Source organism: Epargyreus clarus, unplaced genomic scaffold (assembly GCF_041222505.1).
Source record: "Epargyreus clarus isolate Ecla_fem2 unplaced genomic scaffold, WU_Ecla_fem_2.2 ptg000029l, whole genome shotgun sequence".
Taxonomy (NCBI): Eukaryota; Metazoa; Arthropoda; class Insecta; order Lepidoptera; family Hesperiidae; genus Epargyreus; species Epargyreus clarus.
Window position 1 is genome coordinate 476007 of NW_027332235.1, and position 15627 is coordinate 491633.

General features: G+C 41.6%; 1 protein-coding gene across 1 annotated transcript; it reads left to right on the top strand.

Annotated features, from left to right (window-relative positions):
• The first annotated feature begins 997 nt into the window (after nt 1-997).
• On the top strand, nt 998-14665 carry LOC140754414 (NEDD8 ultimate buster 1). Its single transcript, XM_073089419.1, has 14 exons — nt 998-1210; nt 1951-2210; nt 2746-2846; nt 3247-3365; nt 3711-3868; nt 5625-5821; nt 6292-6416; nt 6837-7000; nt 7787-7955; nt 10262-10330; nt 11080-11194; nt 11890-11968; nt 12417-12548; nt 13717-14665. The coding sequence occupies exons 1-13, from the start codon at nt 1085-1087 to the stop codon at nt 12544-12546; spliced, it is 1812 nt and encodes a 603-aa protein (XP_072945520.1). The 5' UTR covers nt 998-1084; the 3' UTR covers nt 12547-12548; nt 13717-14665.
• Nucleotides 14666-15627: the final 962 nt, after the last annotated feature.

The following is a 15627-nucleotide window of genomic DNA, read 5'->3' on the forward strand; positions in this document are numbered from 1 at the left end:
TCAGGGGTAGCGGCGCATCTGTGGCCGACCTCAGATAGGAATATCTAATCCTATCTGGGTTGATTACAGATGTCCATGGGCGGCAGTAGCCACTTACCATCAGGTGGACTGCATGCTCGTCTGCTACTCTTATATTATAAAAAAAAAAAACCTATACCACGAGTAGGGCCCGAAATCATGTTTCTGTCATACCATTGGTCATGCAAATGCATATGCCATATATGTTTTACGCTTTTATTTATGAAAAAATTATCTGATATAAAACACAAATATTTAATACATCTGGTTTAAATTATTTTCAACTTTTTAGTTATTTTTTATTAACAAATAATAAAAACTTGTACTACAGTATAAGGATCTATACTATAGATATTTGTACCGTGCTTGTACTAGAAAAGTAGTAGGCGATTCGTGCGAGCATTTATCACGGCGTAATCAATGACGTAATGAAATAGGTACGCAATAAAGTTCGATTATCGATATACAAAAAAATAGACCGAGAGAGATATTTTTTCCACACCAGAGTTTTAAATTTATTAAATTGTTAATATGGGCTGTACAAAGGAAACTACTGATAGTTCAAACTGAAACAGTATAACTTCGATTACTAGCTGTATAATATATAAATTATTTACTCTACTTGACAGAGCACTGCCGTGCCCTCAAATTCTTATAAATTATGAATCCTACTTTGCTTTGAATAGTTTAACAAGACAACTACATTAACGACATCTGTAAGTCATGTTATAATGTAGAATATTAAGTTGCCAAAATATAACGACAGATGGCTCTAACACTGCAATCTAAACCATTAATAATTTTGGTTTTCAATAAACCAGCTCATTTAATAAAAATAAAAACGAAATATATTTCATCTCATTATTTTTGTATAATATATTTAGTCTTCTTATTTTTTTACTACCTGTGAAAATATTGATCGCCACAGAACTCGAATATTCTGCGCGCCGGGCGACAATATTTTTTTTTGACAGTCACTGTTAGACAGCTGTCTTATTCCGTAGTATTATTCTAAGACAAAACAGTCCCATTGCTGATTTTTGCAAATCATTATAATATTAAAAGAATGGAGACTAATCTCGAGCATGAAGATCTTCTAATAAAACTACGCGGGAAGCTTAATGAGGAGAAAGTTAAGCTTTGGGAGCCGCCTTATACCTCGAGTGACGATGATATTTCCCCAAGCCTACAGGTATGTTTACCAATGCAAATTAAGTACCTGTGTTTACTATTTTCCTTATTCTTCAATGAGAATCTGGTACAATATTACTAATAAGTTAAGTTTGTGTAATAGTAACAAGATATAAAATATAATATGAAGCTATATAGGATATTTACAAAATAAATTACCATGATATTAAATTTATTTAGTTGGTATTTTAATTATCATCATCTTTTTATATTTATGGTATAAATTATTAATAATTAATGCTACAATAATAGCCTCACGCCATAATTAATTATTCTTGTGTTTTGGTGCCGATGGCACACAAAGACATACACAAACACACTGACTCTAAAAAATTTTAAATCCATCATTTAGATAATTTGATTGCCGAATTTCTCCTTTCTTTATTTTTCTTGCTTACTGAGAACCCACATGAGTCAGACCGGTATGTTGACTGTTGAGCCATCAAAAGTTATATTATCTTATTGGGTGCAACAATATTTCTTTAATTTGTATGAAATACCCTCTTTGTCAGCCGTAATTACTGGTAATTTACCCATTTAGTACATGACGTTTATGATACACATTCTTTAAATCTCTACATTACACATATTACACTTATTTTCCAAAATTACTAGTACAACAAAGAAAATCATCCCAGCAACAAAGAAAATCACTTCTACTGTATGACTAACACTACTTGAAATACCTAAATATAAAACTCAACAAAGAATTAGTACAATTACCTATATCTTCTATTACAGGAGCTTGCAGAAAAGTATGCCCTGTCCCTATCACTAGAGCAAGAGTTGGTCCTCAGTGGACTGTATGAGCTTCAGCAACACTCGATGGAGAGGTTCAAAGCCAATGAGCAGTTTAAGGAGACAGGCTTTGCTACGTTCCGAATAAAGGTGACCCTCGCAGGACAGAAGCCACAGTTGCTGAATATCCAGAAAAAACTGGACATCATGGGAGAAGACTTGATCGAGACTGTTGGTAATGAAGCTGGTGTTTCTGGCTCAAGGTAGTATATATACATATGTTTATAAATATAAAGAATGCTAGTAGTAGCAACGATCATAATGGTTAGATATTCACCCTTTTAATGGGGGTTCCGAGGTTTGAATCCCAGGCATGCACCTCTGATTTTTTAAAGTTACATGAGTAATAGCATTATGTAATGAGAAAAACAGATAGTTTTTAAAAGATATAATGTTTATAAAATTTCCAAAGGTGTGAGAAATCTACCAATCAGTACTTGCACAGCACAGTGGACTATAGCATACAACTGTCACTCTGAGAGTGGTATGAGTTATAGTCAGGATCAGTCAACAGTAATGGGATAAAAACTCTGTCAGCACTATTGACTATGGCCTACATTTTTATCATTCTGACCTGAGCCTGTAGACAGCATGAGGAGACAATAATGTATTGATGACAAGATAGAAATTATACTAAGAAATTGGGTATTTTGCCTGTTGCTTATAAATTTAACAACATCTGAGTAAATAAACTTGATTATATATGTACTTACTTTATATATTATGGTGTCTTTTCAGAGTAAAGCTAATATACAATGGAAAAGTGATCAAACCAACTCCAAGCTTGGAGGAGCAAGGATTATTGAATGGAGTCCAACTGATGGCCTTGATTATGGCTGGTAAGTAACTATATTTATCACCTTAGATACTAGATATTCAAAGGTAATAAGATGGTAGAGCCAATATGGTTCCACTGAAGTGGCGCCCTGGTATTGTGAGGACTGGAATGGTATTGTAGCGGTCAAACCTATCCTTAGTAAAAAGCATTTTACATTTTGGTGAACGAGTGTGTGTGTATCATATAGAGTTGATTACAGATATACAAAAGTCTTAGGTATACTTAATCTGACAATCTGCAATAATATTTTTTTTTCCTTAAGGGGCATAACATTGTTAAATGCAAACAGGGCCACTGCAAGTATATTAAGTGGATATTTTTCATATCTCAAAATATCTTGAAATATACTCCAATATAGAGGTCTCATAGTAAATATTGTCTTATTGTGTAATGTCATACAGAGAGCAAGGAGCAGGTGGTGAAGGAAGACAAGATCTACCAGGAGATGAAGTCCACACTCGAAGATGCTACGCTACTGACGGAGCAGAATGACTTCTTCATGGACGAAGAGTATATGAATGTAAGGATCTATATTATTCAGACACATTCATTCACATTCGATAATATAGTAAAAAATTGAAGTATTTTGTTATTCATAGTTTACATATTTCTATACACAGCAAAATTTCCAATTGTGATAACCTATCAGAAATTTCAGAAATTATTACAGTCTATTTTGATAAAAACTTTAATGAAATTAATGAAAACCAATTTTTTAAACATTGCAATACTCATAACAACGAACTTATAAGATTAATTTTTAAGAAACATTTTTTTTTTTACATTCTCATACTATGCTTCAATACATAAGTATAATCTATTCAAATAAATATAAATTCTCTAATCAGTTCTCTAACCCCCACAGCTGGAAGACCAGTCAGGGAAATCGTTGGAGCTGCCGCCAGCGGAGCGCCGTTCTCTCATGATTGGCCTCGCGTTACACGAGCGCGGCCGCTCCGCTGCCAAACAGCATGAGTACTCGCTCGCTTTGGTGCTCTTCCTCGAAGCTGATAGGCAGCTCAAGTAAGTTCGATGGTACTTACTAAAAATATTCTTCATGACAATTGTCAAGAAAAAAATATTTTTTTTTTGTATTTGTATGATGAGAATTTGGACAGATACACGAGACCAAAACAATTCTTAATAAAAGTATTTATTGTGTAATATGGTTTCTATACATATATACAGGGTGAATTTTTAAAACGGGCCTTCAGGGCCAAATCGGAAACTATAAGGATTAGCGAAAAGTGCTGAAAGGAGTTACGAGGCCGATTTTGATAAAAACTAAAACTGCATCATTACTTTTTTAAAATAACTTTTTCCCTAGCCGGGAATCGAACTAGTCCATTTTGAAAAAAAATGCACCCTCTATATTATTCCACTATCTGATAGTGTTGCTTATAAGGATCAAAATCTGGAAAGTAATGATAAATGACAAACTAAAGGAAAAGCCTCAATTTTAAGAAAATACATATTTTTTCATATTAATTTGGCAGTTAAGTTCCCGCCATTCATCAATTTAAATATTTCGTGTATTAACATTTTTTTTGGCTCAATGTTTCTAATCATTCGAAATGGACGTTTTGTTTTTCAATAATTTATATTTTTATGTCCGACTTAGCTAAGGTTATTTTTAGGACCATTAAAATAGATTTACTTGCTATGGGCGGAGTATCGTTTAATACAGATGTAAAGTTGACAATTCGCGAATTTCGCGAATTACTTTTTAGAGTCAAATCCGAGTGATTACTTAAAAAAGAGATATAGAAAATCATATTTAACGTTGAAACGAAGTTGTAATCAACAAACAATAAGAATTTACTATTTAATCAGTTATCTATTTTCATTAAAAAATCAATCCTAAAAACGGCGGCGGTAACTTATTTGCCAAACTATTACTTTCTCATACTAAGCCGGATGTCATAGTCATAACATCGAATAATTAGTTGATTAACCAACAAATTCTTTAATGGTATGACTTATGTCTGTTTCTAAAGAATTATACATAAATCATTTGTTATGTATAATCCTTAAAGATTAGTATGCCAATGTATGGAAAAATACGTATTTTCTTCAAAATTTTCCTTTTCCTTTAATTTGTCACATAACATTACTTTCCAGAACTTGATCCTTATAAGCGACACTATCAGATAGTGGAATAATATAGAGGTGTTATTTTTTTCAAAATGAACTCGTTCGATTCCCGGCTAAGGAAAAAAATATTTTAAAAAACTAATGATGCAGTTTTAGTTTTTATCAAAATCGGCCTCGTAACTCCTTTCAGCATTTTTCGCTAATCCTTATAGTTTCGGATTTGGCCCTGAAGGCCCGTTTTAAAAATTCACCCTGTATATTTTTGTCCCAGATGAACAATGAAATTGTGGGAATTTCATCAATAGAAATAAATCTCATTATCTTAAGCATTCAAAAAATTATGGTGGCATAATGATAAAATAATAAAATACAATGTTTTACAACAACTTATTTGAAATCTTCAAATTATATGACTTCTCTTTTTTCTGAAAGGAGATATGTTACTATTGTGTTATACTTACAATAGCACCACTGCTATTAAAATAGCGTTTCTAAAAACTTGTGACAATCATGCTTGAGGAAACGCTAAGTATCCAGAATGTATAGTCCGCGCCAACCTGCTAGTCCGCTCTAAAGTTGTTGCGAGCAGGTGCAGTCTTACAATTTGCTATGGCGATGCGATTCATTTCTATATTGAGAGCGGACTAGCAGTTTTACGCGGACTATAACTCATATCCATGTCCAGTGAGTGCTCGTCATCAATCCTGAAGTCAGTGGACAACTGGGCGGTGCTACAACTGGACATCGCCTGGTGCTACCTGTGTTTACGCAGCCTGCCCGCCGCGGCGGACGCGGCTGCCAGGCTGCTCCGCGCTGAGAAGGCTTTCAAGGCCAGCTATGGGGAGGATCATGAAAGGCTCATTGCACTTAAGGGAACTGCTGGTAAGCATAATGAGGCAAAGTATACAGTACATTTTAATGGCCCTAATGCTAGGATATTAACAAAAATGTTGTGACGACTTCGGGGTCATCATTTTGGCAAAGGGAGATCTCCAGCTGGGCTAGGTGATCATGCCCAGGGAGCGACTGTGCTCCAACTGTCTTAGTTCGGAGCTTGTTTATATGCAATATGTTGAGGAAACTTCTATAGCGTGATTCAGAATACTCGTGGCGCCATCTCTTGACAAGTAGCGGGAAGTCACCACAATATAAACAAAAAGATGGTCATGGTAGTTTATCTGCTTACAGTGGCTACATGGTTTTTTACGTAATCCTTACTATTCAATAATGAAATAATTAATCCTTATTTAATTTTGTGTTCATGATGAAGATGTTAAAATACTAATCAGTAAACAGCACCAATCTCATAAAAAATGAAGAAAAAGACCCTTCTAATAGTAGTTCTCTTTCAGCAAATGAGCGAGTGCTGCTAATGAGGCTATACTTGCTGCAAGGCATCGTGGCGTACCACCAGAACAAGCGCACCGAAGCGCGCAGACTGCTTGAGAAAGCTGAGGTTGAGCTCAACGCATTGAAGGTAAAGACTTCTCTAGTAACTTTATAATTAGAAATTCACTTTGTATTTTAAGAAGATACCGCGGCTTCACAAATGCGAAACCGTCCTAAACCACAGAAAACAAATAAATTGTTATCCATTATTGAGAGCATTACTGTTCTGAATTTTTAATTCACCTGAGGCTTACCATGGATGCATTGCTATCCCGGACTTTATTGAAAGACTTGCAAAGCGTCGCAACTGAGTCGAACGCTGCGGCTAGATATGTCTCGCTTACCACAAAATTAATATAAAAACAACAGCGCTGAACCATCATTATTAGACAGAAAAAGTGCTGATGGTTCCTCCATTGAATCTCAAAAGGTTCTACCTTGAAATTCAAGTTTAATGGGGTTATTTTTCAGGTAATCGAGCATGATTGAATGATTGATTGATTGTTAGGTGGATGAGAACGCGGTGACAGCGCTGGTGGAGCTGGGCTGGACCAGCGCCCAGGCCCGTAGCGGCCTGCGCGCTTCCGCCGGGGACCTGGACCGCGCGCACCACTACCTGGCCGACCGCCGCGACCAGCGCGACCGGGCGAGGGAGAACCACCGCCTGCAGAGGTGTGTATGGGGGACGGGAGCTGGGGCGCTGGTGGAACTGGGCTGGACGAACACACGGAAAACATTCCCTTGACGAATGCGGATGGTAGACGGTGGCGGGCCTCGAGCAGAGCGTGAGACCATCCCCTTCGATTTGTCGCAAGGGGACTGAGGACGCCGTGCTAGACAAGCGCTCGACTAACAAGACAAGTAACTTACAGGCTACATCACTAACTCTTGCAAAAAATTACTTTAAGTTAAGATTAAAACTACTTCGCAACAATCCGCTTCAAATATGTATGATGGTATATATTTTAAACCATGCAGTATGTAGTATGTACCACCCTCCCTCCCTGAAAGGATGCGTGCAGATGCAAAATATTAAAAATATACACCACCGTACATACCACCATGGTGGTGGTATCTTTTGAGGGAGGGAGGGTGGTACATACTGCATGGTTTAAAATATATACCATCATACATATTTGTAGCGCTTTGTTGCGAAGTAGTTTTAATCTTAACTTAATAGCATGTATTTCCGTAAAGTAACCCCTGATACAATTAACTAAAAAATTACTTGTTTAAAATTGTGTAAATAAATATGCGCGAATACGTGCGTACGCTCGTACTCGCGCATACAAACGCACACACAAAAACACACACACAAGTACAAATACACACATATACACAAAATTGCACGTGATCAAGCGCGCGCTCTCAGTTCATTAACCAGCAAGCACACTTCAACGTCTCTCACCACTTATCGTGCCGTGTACATACGTTCTAACCAATCCCCCCTCTCCCCAGACAGCGTCACGCGCTGGGCACGTGCGCGGACGGGTCCCCGGTGAGCGCGGCGCTGCTGCAGGCGCTGCAGGGCATGGGCTACGCGCGCTCGCTGGCCGCGCTCGCGCTGCGCCGCACCAACAACCACGCGGCGGAGGCCGTGCGCCTCATGCAGGACACGCCGGAGCTGGTGGGTGGCAGTAGTGACGTCACGCCGTGTGCCGCAGGGCATGGGCTACGCGCGCTCGCTGGCCGCGCTCGCGCTGCGCCGCACCAACAACCACGCGGCGGAGGCCGTGCGCCTCATGCAGGACACGCCGGAGCTGGTGGGTGGCAGTAGTGACGTCACGCCGTGTGCCGCAGGGCATGGGCTACGCGCGCTCGCTGGCCGCGCTCGCGCTGCGCCGCACCAACAACCACGCGGCGGAGGCCGTGCGCCTCATGCAGGACACGCCGGAGCTGGTGGGTGGCAGTAGTGACGTCACGCCGTGTGCCGCAGGGCATGGGCTACGCGCGCTCGCTGGCCGCGCTCGCGCTGCGCCGCACCAACAACCACGCGGCGGAGGCCGTGCGCCTCATGCAGGACACGCCGGAGCTGGTGGGTGGCAGTAGTGACGTCACGCCGTGTGCCGCAGGGCATGGGCTACGCGCGCTCGCTGGCCGCGCTCGCGCTGCGCCGCACCAACAACCACGCGGCGGAGGCCGTGCGCCTCATGCAGGACACGCCGGAGCTGGTGGGTGGCAGTAGTGACGTCACGCCGTGTGCCGCAGGGCATGGGCTACGCGCGCTCGCTGGCCGCGCTCGCGCTGCGCCGCACCAACAACCACGCGGCGGAGGCCGTGCGCCTCATGCAGGACACGCCGGAGCTGGTGGGTGGCAGTAGTGACGTCACGCCGTGTGCCGCAGGGCATGGGCTACGCGCGCTCGCTGGCCGCGCTCGCGCTGCGCCGCACCAACAACCACGCGGCGGAGGCCGTGCGCCTCATGCAGGACACGCCGGAGCTGGTGGGTGGCAGTAGTGACGTCACGCCGTGTGCCGCAGGGCATGGGCTACGCGCGCTCGCTGGCCGCGCTCGCGCTGCGCCGCACCAACAACCACGCGGCGGAGGCCGTGCGCCTCATGCAGGACACGCCGGAGCTGGTGGGTGGCAGTAGTGACGTCACGCCGTGTGCCGCAGGGCATGGGCTACGCGCGCTCGCTGGCCGCGCTCGCGCTGCGCCGCACCAACAACCACGCGGCGGAGGCCGTGCGCCTCATGCAGGACACGCCGGAGCTGGTGGGTGGCAGTAGTGACGTCACGCCGTGTGCCGCAGGGCATGGGCTACGCGCGCTCGCTGGCCGCGCTCGCGCTGCGCCGCACCAACAACCACGCGGCGGAGGCCGTGCGCCTCATGCAGGACACGCCGGAGCTGGTGGGTGGCAGTAGTGACGTCACGCCGTGTGCCGCAGGGCATGGGCTACGCGCGCTCGCTGGCCGCGCTCGCGCTGCGCCGCACCAACAACCACGCGGCGGAGGCCGTGCGCCTCATGCAGGACACGCCGGAGCTGGTGGGTGGCAGTAGTGACGTCACGCCGTGTGCCGCAGGGCATGGGCTACGCGCGCTCGCTGGCCGCGCTCGCGCTGCGCCGCACCAACAACCACGCGGCGGAGGCCGTGCGCCTCATGCAGGACACGCCGGAGCTGGTGGGTGGCAGTAGTGACGTCACGCCGTGTGCCGCAGGGCATGGGCTACGCGCGCTCGCTGGCCGCGCTCGCGCTGCGCCGCACCAACAACCACGCGGCGGAGGCCGTGCGCCTCATGCAGGACACGCCGGAGCTGGTGGGTGACAATAGTGACGTCACGGAGTGAGCCTCGTGCGGGGCGCGCCGGAGCTGGTGGATGCTCGTAGTGACGTCACGAAATGAGCCCCGTACGAGGCTGGTGAGTGTCTATAGGGTGACGTCACGAAGAGAACCGCGTGCGGGCCGCGGCGGTGCGGGCGCGTACTAATGTGTGACGTCACGAAGAGATCCTCGTGCAGGACACGCCGGAGCTGGTACCCACCTCCGTAGCTCGTAGTGACGTCACGGGGCTTCGCGGTGTGTGACTTTACACTGAATCGACACGTCGTGTACCTCCTATGGGGCGCGCCAGAGAGGTTAAAGCAGTGACGTCATGCTCGAAGCAGTGGAGAGCGCAACGAATAGGCATGGGCTACGCGCTCGCTCTACCATAAAACAGCTCTAGCTAGCTGCTTGACATAGTAGGAGAGGGATGGCAGTTTCTTAATACGTAATGCAGGATTTTATGTCGCACTCTCTGAAATAATCACCATATCAATCAAAAGGTTCACACAGAACGGTTTTCAATTTATAAGTTTACATATAACAATAAGTATTCTAATATAGACTTGTCTAAATAGTATTACGTGTCGTATGAAGGTTACAGACAAATATACTAATTGATTGATTATAAAGTTCTACTTATTTATATGTATAATTTATTTTGTTTAGTTGATCGAGAGTGATCCAGAAGACTCGGATGAAATGCCCGCTGATGCTGATAACAAACTGGTTGCTGAGGTAAATTATTTTATACAGTTTACGAAAAATATATTATAATTTCTAATATAGAACATGTTTCATTATTAATAGATAAATTATGTTTAAACTATTCTTATGAAAAATGGGTTATTTCTGTCAAAAAGACTTTGCTCTGGTTAGAAGGAAGGGGCAACATACTGAAGGCGTTCCAACTTAGTCTTCATGCATATGTAACCAACCTCAGATACAATTAATTTTTTTCTGGGGTTGATTATAAACGATCATGGACGGCCACTTACCATCAGATGAAGTCCGTGCTCGTTCACTACCTCTTATAAAAAACTAGATAGTCGATTAAAAAATACTACTTTTCAGGGGTTTGTACCCAAAGGCCTTATGGAATCTTATTACTTAAGCCTCCGCTGTCTGTTACGAGTCTCCTATCTTTTGAACTGTAATAGATAGATTAGAAATTTCAAGTGAGTATGTATAACGGTGGCCGCTATAATAACAAATACTAAAAATTAAAAAAAATACGAAAATTTGTAGTAAGGAACCCTGCGGCCAGTTCGACTCGCAGTTGGCCAATTATTTAGTTAACTCTGTGGTGACCGCCCGCTACTCGTCAAGAGATGGCGCTGCATAATCACGCTATCGAAGTTTTCTAAACATCTTGCATATATACAAGCTCCGAACTGAGACTGTCGGAGCACGGCCGCTCCCCGGGCACGATCACCTAGCCCGGCGGGAGATCTCCCTTTGCCAAAACTCTGTTTTTATTTGTGTAGTTGGAGGCGCTGGGCTACGCGGCGGAGCACGCGGCGGCGGCGCTGCGGTTAGCCGACAACCGCGCGCCCGCCGCCGCCGCGCTGCTCGCCGCCGCGCGCGCCGCCGGCCTGCTCGGTACGTACGACAGAACCGGATCTAAAGCCCGCTCCATATTCTCGCGAGAACGCGTGAAAAGCACGAGAAACGAGAATGTGGAGCCGATACGAATCGGGTTTTTCTCGCGTTCTCGCTAGAATGTGGAGCGGGCTTAAGGACGTAGATTGGTTAGGGCCGTTCGAAAGGGGCGCAGAATTAATTAGCGTGGACCGAGAAGAATAGTTTTGTTTTGACAACAAAACACACAACAGAACCGAACCTATTGGCATGTTGAAGCCCTCCAAAAGGGATGTGGTGTTAATTCGCGACGATTAGAAAATACATTTTGACGATGAAAAAAGAATAATTTATGCTAAAGATTGACATAATTAGTTTTAATACAAAAATAGAATTCTTCTTTATAAAAGTTTACCGCGCTTAAGAATCAAAGACAGTCTTCAAGATTTTTTAAGATAAGAGCTACAAACGATATAGTCCTAATGGTAAGTGGTCCATGAATTATCTGTGAATAATACAGAACAAATTCTACCTGAAGCCAATCACGAGTCTCATAAATACTTTTAACTAAAGTACATAATCTTAACATCAAGAACGTCAACATAAAATTATGTAATTTAAAACTATTAGACATATTTATGTTAAAAGATTGATTTTGTAACCAATTGGTGTATATGATTTGATGGTAAACTCCTTGTAATTCAAATACTTTTCAGCTTCGGATGGTGACCCATCGACGAGCCAAGGCAACTCTCATAAGCGGCTGAAGAAATTCCTGAAGACATATCTTGCCAAGTAAATGATTTGTGAATAGAATAAACTAATTATAAAATATTTACTGTAGGAAAGCGTATTATAAGTCCATCTGATGGTAAGTGACCCAACCCCCTAATAACAGCAGTGTTAGGCGCTGCTGTGTTCCGGTTTGAAAGGTGTGGTAAGGGAGACAGACTTTTCCGAGGCGTTCCAGCTGAGTCCTCAGGGGTAGCGGCGGATCTGTGGCCGACCTCAAGTGGGAATATCTAATCCTATCTGGGGTTGATTACAGATGGCCATGGGCGGCAGTAGCCACTTACCATCAGGTGGACTGAATGCTCGTCTGCTACTCCTATATTATAAAAAAAAAAACAGCAGTGATTAACGCTGTTTTATAAGGCAAAAACTGATGTGACGTTGGTGCATCCAGAGTAGAATAAAGAGTTCCACGACCTTCAAAGACATGACGTTCGTCCATTTCTTCCAGCCGAAAGCGCGAACGTAAGGAGGCGCTGCACCGGCTGGCGGGCAACATCCGCGGCGACGAGGACGACCACCTGGACGCCGAGCTGCTGGAGGAGGAGCAGTTCCTCGCGCAGTACAAGTCGCTGCTGTAGACGTGAGTACACTTGCCACTCCACACAATACCTTGCATACTTTGTAGATGTTATGTATGTGCACGTACATAACAGTAGTCGGATGTATACTTGCCCAGAACACATAAAAAATTAAACAATTAATTTTATTAAAGCATGACGGGACGTCCTAGAAATCATCGTGATATCGCTACTGTCGCATAATTATGTAATTTTCTATCACCTAACGAATATCGGAATATTATGACATTATGACCTACCTATTTTTCTATACATCCCTACTATAACTCCTCACCTAAAAGGTTGTCTGGAAGAGATCGCTGGTCAGCGATAAGACCGCCTTTTGTATTATTTGTTAATTTAGTTATTTATTTTTATGTGTATTTTCTTTTATTGGGTATAATAAAGAGTATTGATTTGATTTGATATGACGTAACACCGAGCACTGGAGTGGCGGCCGGTTTGGGTGACTGGCAGTTCGATCGCAGCCCCCGAGCGAAGACAAAGCGCTTCGCGTGCTCGGTGGAACGTCGTAGGGTGTTTTAATTTTAATATCATATAAAATAAATAAAAAAATAATATCAATCGGTCTCATAGCCACAAGCGGTCTCCTTTGTGATAGATGAGGTGATAGATGAGATTTTTCAAGGTGGTAGAACCCTTTGTGGTTCGACTCCGGCGGCACCACCGCCACACCTATTTCTACCTAATAACAGCAGTGTTAGGCGCTGCTGTGTTCCGGTTTGAAGGGTGTGGTAAGGGAGACAGACTTTTCCGAGGCGTTCCAGCTTAGTCCTCAGGGGTAGCGGCGCATATGTGGCTGACCTCAGGTAGGAATATCTAATCCTATCTGGAGTTGATTACAGATGTCCATGGGCGGCAGGAGCCGCTTACCATCAGGTGGACTGCATCCTCGTCTGCTACTCTTACATTATTAAAAAAAAACAAGATGAAGCACCTGAAGAGGCTCGTGTTGTATCCCAAACAAGCCAATAAGCGAGTTAAATCTTTTGATCACGCTATTATTAGCTTGACCTGTATTTATGACGATACATGATTTTAATAATTTTGTCCAATCGTAATTTTGTCTCATCAGGATCGTCAGGATTAACTATTTTCCTTGTACGATTTTAGTGTGGTTTTTATTTTTAAACTATAATTATTACTAATTACACAATTGTTATATTTCAGAGTGACTACACCAGATAAACAGCGGCAGTAAACAACTTAATGAAACAATAATATGCCTCTCAAAAATAATTCTAACTCAGTTGCATTTATGTCATCTCAAATTCCCATTTGTCTGTATGTACGTTTGCCTAAAAAATGGGTAAATGCCCAAATCAATGTAAAGTATAAGGTATATTGTTCTCGTCTGAACATAATTACTGACACTCATAACCATTGTAGTGCCATCATTTCTAAGTTCTTAAAATAGAGTATAAATATCAACGCCATCTATTAACAGACACCGTAGTGTAATAACGTTTATCTTTCACACAAAAAAATCTGTCTATTATTTTGACTCAAGTACCGTAAGCGCTGTCCTAATATTCCGTACAATATCTATGTATCATTAACAATAAGTGTCTATATTAAACATACTGTTTTAACATATAACCGTAGTATATATATTCTCATGTTTAACTAAATGTTATATCTAAGTACACTTAATCTATAAGTGAATGGATAATAAATTAGGAAGCTACTAGTTATATTTTGCGAGCTTTTTATCTGACTATAGTACTTGTACTGTTACAATGTTTATTTATTTTGAAGACTTTCATATGAAAAATTCTATTGTTTAAATTATATATATGTAGGTGTCGTGACACACAACGAAGGAGACAATGTCGATTCATGTCTGTGTGTGTGTCGGTGTGACGCAAATAACACTAATGATATGCATTATTTTTGAAAATTTTAAGAAACTGTCTCTCTACATAATATTGACTATTCTTGAATATATTTGCAGTATCATATCTCCATGTTAACTTTAGTTACTTTCAAGGATTGCGTTTTATTGATAGAAATCTATTTGAATCGAAATCTAAATAATCAATTGATGACTGTTTCTAACTTTAGTTGATTTTGTTGCTGCTTTGGGACAAGTAAAGATACCAGTCATAGCAAATATCGATTTTCTGATAAGTGAGATCGATTCCTTATCGATTTTAATTTTTTTCCATTTTATATCGCCATCCCTACTTACAGTTTAATAGATTTTATTCTGGAGCGGGTACCCTGAATTCAAATGGTTTTAGAACCTTTTTATAAATTTTGAAAACTATTTTCCTCCAAAATCATTTTTTTCTCTTGGCAGACTTACATCCTAAAAAACAAAATCCGTCATTACACAATAATTAATGATATAATTTAATGATTCACTACTTAGGAGGTACAGTATGATATCTATACACAAGTCTGAATTATATTATGTTGCTTAAGCTTATTCGTACTTTTTATTAGGTGCTGTTAGGAGTCTGACTCTGATTATAATTGATATTCATAAGATAAGGTCTTTTAATCGATTTGGGTAATAAATGAAATTCTGATCTCTAAATTTTATAATGGTTTTTTTTAGTAGTTGTACATCTTGTTTGTACTGTGTTACTGTGTTACCCAGGATGGGCGTAAACACCTGCGACACAGTTTCTTACTATTGCAGATGTTTACGAATTACTGTTTTTTTTGTAACGTGTTTTTGTTCAATAAAATCTTTAAATCTTTAAAATCTTAGTACCGCGAATAGATATGGTCACTGCGACCAAGAACTACCCGATAATTCTATGTAGTTTCACTTGAAATCTTGCATACAAGAATAAAAGCAAAATTTTAATATACCCATTAATATATAACTTTAAAATGCTCAATCCACTTGTGAAAAATGAAAAATAGAACCTTGTATCGCATCTCATGTTAATTTCAGACAGTTTTTTGAAAGAAATAAAGAAGTTTGAACGTTGGAATCAATTGTATTGTATGTTTAGTCGGTGTTAAGCCTTACTACTACTGACCTATTAAACTTCAGCATTTTATTGATACGATCTCATAATAAGCCTGTGGGTATGTATTTGATCATATAATTGTATTCATTTAAAA